Source organism: Sinocyclocheilus anshuiensis, unplaced genomic scaffold (genome assembly GCF_001515605.1).
Source record: "Sinocyclocheilus anshuiensis isolate Anshui unplaced genomic scaffold, SAMN03320099.WGS_v1.1 scaffold862, whole genome shotgun sequence".
NCBI classification, from domain to species: domain Eukaryota; kingdom Metazoa; phylum Chordata; class Actinopteri; order Cypriniformes; family Cyprinidae; genus Sinocyclocheilus; species Sinocyclocheilus anshuiensis.
Genome location: NW_015539882.1, coordinates 438,463 through 446,694, shown reverse-complemented (window position 1 = coordinate 446,694; position 8,232 = coordinate 438,463). Strand labels below are relative to the sequence as shown.

Genomic DNA, 8,232 nt, shown 5'->3' with positions numbered 1-8,232 from the left:
TGTATTTTCGGGATCTACTGGGACAGTGATAAAGATCTACCAGTCGATCGCAATCGACGGGTTGGCGACCACTGGTCTAGAGAAATGTGACTGTGCTGTTTGTATTAGAAAGGCATCTTCAAAGGATCTTCTGAAAGACCATTGGAGATTAGAGCATGTTTAGACATGCCATGTTGAATGACAGCACTGCAGCTCTGCACAGCAGAACAGAATGCCTAATAAACAATAATATACCTGAGAGGGGAAGCTGAACCCATTGACCAGGGCAATACAGTAATGCAACACCAGTAATTACATTTCTTGTTAATCCCCATGCAATTAATCACCAGCTGTAAGAAAAGCAGGCATAATGGAATAGTTCACCCAAAAATGAAATTCCAGTCATTATTTCCTCACTCTCATGTGTTTCCAAAACTGTATTCCTTTCTTTTATTCCATGAAACAAGCTGCTTTTTTCATAAAATTAAAGTACAGGGCTCAAAAAAGACTATAGATGTCAATGTGCTAGAAGTAGTATAAAAAAATAGCTTTGTCAGAGAAACAAAATTAACTTTCAAATCAATATTCAATGAAAACTTTCCCTCTCAAATCTGACATCAATGATGCTAAATGCACATGACCAAGTGCAGCCAAGTGCAAATGAGATATGAGCACTCATTACACAAAATAAAGGTTCCAAATGGTGTTTGCAGTAATGCCAAAAAAAAGAACCTTTTTTGGTTCCCCAAAGAACCCTTCAATGAACAGTTCTTAAAACAACCATTTTAGTGTGAAGAACATTTTATCTTTTTCCACTATAAAGAATCTTTCATGGAATAAAGAATGGAATAAAGCTTCTTCATTGAACCACAAATGCTAATAAAGAACCTTTATTTTTACGTATGGAAGAAGGGCGACTTCAAGTTCAATCTGTTCCTCAAGATTTGGAAATAAAGTCATATAGTCCCCTTCCATGGTCTTTTCTTGAAGTTGACAGCATGTGGTCACCATATGAATTCATTATATAAAAACAGCAGCATCAACATTCAGCTAAACGCCTTTTGTGGAAGAAAAAGTCATAGAGGTTTGGAAAAATATGCATGTGAGTAAATGAAAACAGAAATGTAATTATTTGGTGAAATATTACTACAATATACCACACAGATATTTCAAAGCGGATCCCAAAACTAAGACATATTATCTTTCTATACCAAAAAAAATGCTATAACACAAAACCACTGAGAAAAACATAAATTCTCCCACATATAAACACATCTGGCAAGACCTCCAGTGCTCAGATAATCACAGAACCTCATTAGTGCTTCATTACAGTGATCCATTACTCATGACGGTGCTCCAGTGATCATTCTTAAATCCAGGAATCCCCCCCCACATTTGCTCAGTGATGAGGAGGTTATGATGAACGATTGCTTTTTGGAGATAACAGGACTGATTACATGCATGAAGGTGAGTATTAGCTTTTCATATGCGCTTTTATTGAGTAGCATTGCCCCGGAGCACAAGAGGCAGATGCTGCTGGCCAGAATCACAAGACAAGGAAAAGACGAAAAACAATGGCTGACATCTACAGCTGGGACTCCCCCGCCTACCCTTGACATGACTCTGGGATGTAACAGTCCTTTTACCTATTAATTATTCACAGGAAAAAACATGAGGCTGGAACTATATGTTCGTTCTTCCATGCTGGCAAAACAGGTTGAACATACACACACTTTCTGTAGAAGTAACATGCAAATAGTAACACCGCACTGCATTGTGGTTAAGAAAGAAATACAACCCATCCGTGACATATTCAACAAGACTTTTAAACCCAATGGACGGTGATAATAATCAGTGTTATTCTAGGATTTAATGTGTTATTATAGTAACTTTTATGCTCTGCTAAAAGGCTATATTGGTATCTTATAATATGCTATTATAGTATTTATTAATATTTTGAATGAGTTTTATTTTTTTTTTCAGTCTCCATTATTTTTCAAGTTTTAGTCAATTTTGGTGTGCATTTGTCATTTTGTATTGTTTAATTTGTCAAGCAGGAATTGTGTGCGCTCAAAAAGAACAATGAGTTCTCAGATGCGTAGCGTAAAAGGGAGAAAATTTTAGTCCAACAAGTCGCTGAATTTGTCCGCAGACTGAAAACTTTTTTCAATCAGACCAAAAAAGGTCTCTCAAAAATGTAGTTTTTATTTTCCATATGCAAAAGTGAAAAAAGTGACAAAGGTGCAAAGTGTTTTAAAAAACAGACCAGAGAGCAAACGTTTCAGCCCATGCTTTCTTCAGTGCTCATGAGGCAAAAAAGCAACAACACACTTATAAAGGCACAATTGCAAATTGTTGACAGCTGATCTTAATCAATGAGGGATAATTGTCATGCCAACAATTTCCCTTTACAAAAAACATACAAGATCCATCTCTTCATTTAATCCAGTCGGGGTTAATGATTTCAACTCAAAAATCCAAAAAGCCTCTCTGTAACAATTTTGTATCACGGTTACCAGCACTCCTATGCAAAAGAACCCTCTCAATGCCCAGGAATTTAAAATCAGAAAAAGAATGCTTTGCAGACTCAAAATGACGAAAAACCAGAGAAGTGTGATCTTGTCTCCTGATAGCACTCATATGTTCAACAATTCTAGTGCGCAATGCACGTTTTGTTTTGCCAACATACAATAAAGGGCAAGTACACATGATTATGTATATCACATGAGTTGTTTTACATGTGATCAATTGTTTAATTTTGTAGACTTTACCCGTTTGTGGATGTGTAAATGACTTGCATTTTAAATAATGAGAACAGGCAACACAATCTTTACACGGAAAATTTCCCTGGGCATCAGAGAGGGTCCCAGGAATGGGGATATAGGTATCTGCACGCACCAATTTAACCCGTAGATTTGGAGGCCTGGAGTGACCAAAGAGAGGTGGATCAGTGAACAGGCCTGACAAATCACAATCACTCTGTATGATATGCCAATGATTATTGATTGCCTTTTTGATTTCTAGACTCAAGGGACTAAAAGTAGATTTAAATACACAAGACAACTTCTTATTTTTCAAGTTAGTATCATCTGGCAAAGATCTCATTTTGTCTAATGCAGTATCTAGCCACTTGATTGGATATCCCCGAGATCTAAAATCACTATATAAGATCTGGGCTTTGGCTTCAAAGTCATCCTTGTTAGAACAAATGCGAAAAAGTCTCATAAACTGACTATACGGCAGACCACGTTTTCAAGGACCTGGGATGAGCACTCCTTGCATGTAAAAGACTGCTTTTAGAAGTTTCCTTTCTATACAGAGTAGATACTAGTTGGCCATTGATAACGGAGATGTTTGTGTCCAACAAATTCATGTCTGTTGTCCCCACATGATAGGTGAACTTAATGGATGACCTAAGGCAATTCATATATAAGGCAAAAACTTCAAAATCACTAGCAGAACCTTTGTAGATGATGAAAGAGTCATCAATATATCTTTTGAACAACACCAAATTGTTGATAAAAGGATTATTATTAAAGATATATTGATCTTCAAGGTAACCAAGATATAGGTTTGCATAGTCAGGGGCCATAGTGGCACCCATTGCTGTACCCTCAATTTGTAGATAAAGTTTGTTCTCAACGAGGAAATAATTCTTTGTCAAGACCAATTCAGCCATATCCACAATAAATTTGGTTGGCAGACCTTCATCATCACTGCGTAGATCAAGAAAATATTTCAGTGCCAAAAGGCCCTCAGTATGGGGAATGTTAGTGTATAAAGAGGTCACATCCATTGTAGCAAGTATAATGTCTTCATCTAGATTTTTTATGACTGACAGACACTGAAGAAAGTCTCTTGTGTCCCTAAGATAGCTAGGAAGGGTAGCTATTGTTTATCTTGTAAATATTTCTATTTAATAGCTTTAATTTATTTTTATTTCAGTTTAGTCATTTTTGTACCTCAATTTAAAGGGATAGGTCACCCAAAAATACAAATTCTGTCATGAATTAATTACTTACTTTGTTTATCTTTGGAACACAAATTCAGATATTTTTTATGAAATCCGAGAGCTTTCCAACCCTGCATAGACAGCATCGCAACTGACAAGTTCAAGGCCCAAAAAGGTAGTAAGGAAGGACATCGTTAAAACTACGGTTAAAATTACGGTTGAACCACTGATGTCACATGGACTATTTTATCAATGCCCTTACTACCTTTCTGGACCTTGAACATGAACTTATGAACGTGAACTTATTTTCATCTAATATTTATTTTATTTCAGCTTTATTTCAAATAAAGATACAATTTTTAATAGTTTTAGTTAACAATGACAATACTGATTATAATCGGGTTGTATAGATCTAACAGCTGATTTGATGTATAGTCTACATATAAAAAATAATAATTTTGTCATCATTTACTCACCCTCATGCCTTTCCAAACCTGTATGGCTTTTGTTGAATATGAAAGATGATATGTCAATGGGAACCAAAACAACATTGGACCCCATTGACTTCCATAGTACACACATACACACACACACACAAAACATTATTTTTCAAATATCTTATTTTATTTTCCACAGAAGAAAGTCATACAGGTTTGGAATGACATGGGGATGAGTAAATCATGACTGAATCAAAGGTAAATAAATGTTCTGGTCAAAGGTTAACGTGATGTAAAGTTCAGTAAAACCATCAGTCGGGACTCAAGCGCTATATATGTAGCACCAAGCACATTGTCCAGATTTGTGTCAGCGAAACATAAAGCATACACTTCCCCTGTGAGGCAAGACCATGCGCACTGTACTGGGTGACCTAATTTTTAAGCACAAAAGATCCTGCGAGAGTGGCGAGCTCGTGAGCAGACATGAGGAAAATAGCTTTGCCCATGGGTAGCGGCGAGGGAAAAAAGCATTAAAGATACCTCACATGGAGAGACACAGGAAAGCTTGAGAGGTCCGCTGTACAGTTTCTGAGTCTAGAGAGTGTCTCAAATGCCAAACGCCTACACAGCGATGTAAACACAGACATGGTCGCTCAAGACGACAGTCAATGGTGAGCGGTTTCCACAGCGTAACCAAACTGAATACGACAGATCAAATTCTGACTAATTTAGAGAGGAAACTTTCCATTCATAATACACAAGTCTGAAATTGTTTTCAGCATATCCTGAGCCATCTGATGCAATGGCATCGAAAACAGTCAGGTGATGCTAAACAGTCACAGGTTAGCTGCAATCTAAACTGCTTTACATTAAAATATAGAGTAAAACCCCTCTCGGCTTCCCACAGTCAACTGATTACAACACAAATCATGTCCAGACATGACTCAAGCTGCGCAGGTAAGATCATGTTGCATAACTAACATGCCTACAATCAGGGTATGTCATCTCACTCAACAGATCTGACACAAGCCCACAGTAGGAGCACACTGTCTGTGAGGAATAACACTACTGCAGCATTCAGAGACTCCGCACACATCATATAGAGCGTCTAGAAACTAGAGCATCCGAAACAAAGAGCAGCATGAATCAGGCCAGCATTTCCGCAGAATTCTCTTTACAAGTTTTGAAAACATGTTCTAACATCCAAAGTAATTTACAGTTGCGACGAAAGAGAAGTAGTGACAGGTGTTTTCTTTTTTTATTGTGATGCACAACTGAGTCTAACGAATTATTGAAAAACATAGGGCGGGGCCTTGGTTTTATAAATCTGTTGTCTGATTGGATTTTGAGATGTTGGCACTGCAATCAAAAATGTAATGAATGTGAGCTTGGAGGGGCGGGATTAATGATGTGAGAAGTCCTGCATATGTCATTAAAGGGGTCATATGATGCGATTTCAAGTTTTCCTTTCTCTTTGGAGTGTTACAAGCTCTTGGTGCATAAAGAAGATCTGTAAAGTTGCAAAGACTAAAGTCTCAAATTCAAAGAGATATTCTTTATAAAAGTTAAAGAGTCAGCCACGCCTACCTAATATTCTGTTACACCAAATACACAAAATAATGATCTTTAAAATAGCATCATATGACCCCTTTAAAGAAATGTTTTTTTTATTTTTACCGGAAGATCCAGTTATGATTAAAAATTAGAAAAGAACAAAAATATTAAAAATTAAACATATACATTGATAAAATCACAATTAGATCTACTGTATAACATGCATTCAGAAAACTGATTTGGCATGAATTTTCATTTCAGCTTAATTTAGCATCATTATGTCAGGCATGAGGAACAAAGTGCAAACATTGCGTACAGAATGTCACTATGGTCCATTCATTCCATTTATATGCATGTGAATGCAGGAGACAAGTTTCACTTTTTGCTGTGTTCCAAAGTTCAAGTTTTGTTAACTCTGACCAGTGAATTTGTATCATGTGAAGACGAGTGCTCAATAAAAGACTGATATGCCATAGCATGACCTCTTAGCTAAATCAAATGAGTAAAAGCTGCAGGTGTGCATATATATAGTATATTGTATCTTTTTGCATTTGGGATGTATTATTAATTTTACGTTTAATTTTATTTTTTTTAAAAGACACAGGAGAGCTTGATGTCATGTTGCGAATGTTACGATGTCATAATTTTGCAAGCTCAAAGTCTAGTGTCACCACCCCTTAAGTCTTGCTAGAATCAGAATTTAAAAATGTACTTTCTCTCTCCTCCTGACCCTCGTACTTTTCAAACATAAGCGAAATCCAGTCATTCCAGTTTGAATCTGGGCAACCAGGAGTTTCGCATGACGTCGAAAAAGTTCCCAATGCAGACTTCGCACATTTTTAAGTTGGGTATGTGAATTTGTTGCGTTGACCAACAGAACAACACTGCTTGTCTTTAAAGTGACTTCTGCTGTGAGCTGTGCTTTATATATCTTTGCGCTATTGCCAAAAAACAATAGATTTTTTTACTGAAATGTGACCAAGTCTTGCCAGATTCAAATTTGAAATTGCATTTTATCTTGCCTCCTGGCCCTCATCCAGAGCATCCCAGCACACACCACTCTGACCACGCAGCCAGAGAATGTATGTCACAGAGAAATGATCTCAAACAGACTGAACAAAAGACAGACAGAAGCTGCAAATCCAACACAATACGTGCGCGTTTAACACTAAAACATCTTGATAGTATATCATTATCATATAATGGCGGGGACCAGAAGTGAAGCTGTCTGCAATGCACACATTGCTATTTATTATAGGCCTCACACAGCATAGAGCATATCGGTCGGATGAATACCAGATACAGTCTGTGTATCAGTGTAAAACATCCAGCTATAATTTCATTCAGACGCAAAATACGGTTGACGCAAAAAAAAACAAAAAAAAAACTGCTCACGGTATATACAATGCGAAATTAGACAAACAAAATTACCATAATCACTTCGGTCGTGTCAGTCACGTTAGGGATAAAAATGAAGGACTAATGTTTATTGAATAGGATGTTTAATGTATTGGATAAGGCAGAACTCCAGACGAATTATGTAACGTTAGTAATAATAATAATAATTTTTCCACCGCTATTATTTCATCAGATGCTCGAGGACTAACAAATAGTGCATCTTTGTGTTCAAAAATATTTGATAAAATATTTTTCTCTAATTTCTGACAATAAAACATCTCTACATGTGTCTAAAATAAACATTTTAATGTAATATTTCTACTAATACTAAAACGGTTCGTGCATCTCTAAACTGTGTTTCTCGGTCAGGTGCATGAAAATCATCTCCCATATTTTCCCTCCATCATTAATGGCGAGATGCTGAACAATATATTTCACCCATTATACGTCAAAACATCTCACTGTATCTCTCCACTCACCCGCAGAGCAGACAGGTCGATCTCATCCAGACTCCTCGCAGGAGAGTCACTCGCCATGATTATCTGTTATATTCAACAATATAATGCCCGCAATAACATGAATACAGACGCCGAACTGATCCGTGTAATACACCAAACAGGCTGGATTGACTTCAGTCGGAGCAGATTAAGCTCCCGGATGGTGTTTAGCCGCTGTTCTTCGCGATACCGGGTTTATAAAACCGAATTAGCCGCTATAGGACTGTATGTGAAGGAAACATCTCGTGCTTGTACCGACGATCTGCTGCCGTACGAGTCCAAATCACCAGCGCCAATGAACGTGTGAATCAGGGCTCCGGCGGGGAAGGCGTGTCAATCACCAGCGTTTCTAGGGCGTGGCCTCTGAGTGAAAGGCGGGGCCAAATTCAAACAAACAATGTATACAATAGCATAT

The 8,232-nt window shown here is 37.3% G+C and overlaps 1 protein-coding gene across 2 annotated transcripts in view; it reads right to left on the bottom strand.

The window, feature by feature from the left end:
* LOC107685441 (traf2 and NCK-interacting protein kinase-like) overlaps window positions 1-8,106 on the bottom strand; it is a 73,980-nt gene extending 65,874 nt beyond the window's left edge. For both annotated transcript variants that reach the window (XM_016482020.1, XM_016482021.1), the window contains exon 1: window positions 7,800-8,106. In XM_016482020.1, the coding sequence (XP_016337506.1) occupies window positions 7,800-7,856 (57 nt within the window). In that variant the 5' untranslated portion in view covers window positions 7,857-8,106. The remainder of the gene's footprint in view (window positions 1-7,799) is intronic.
* Between the last annotated feature and the right edge of the window lie 126 nt (window positions 8,107-8,232).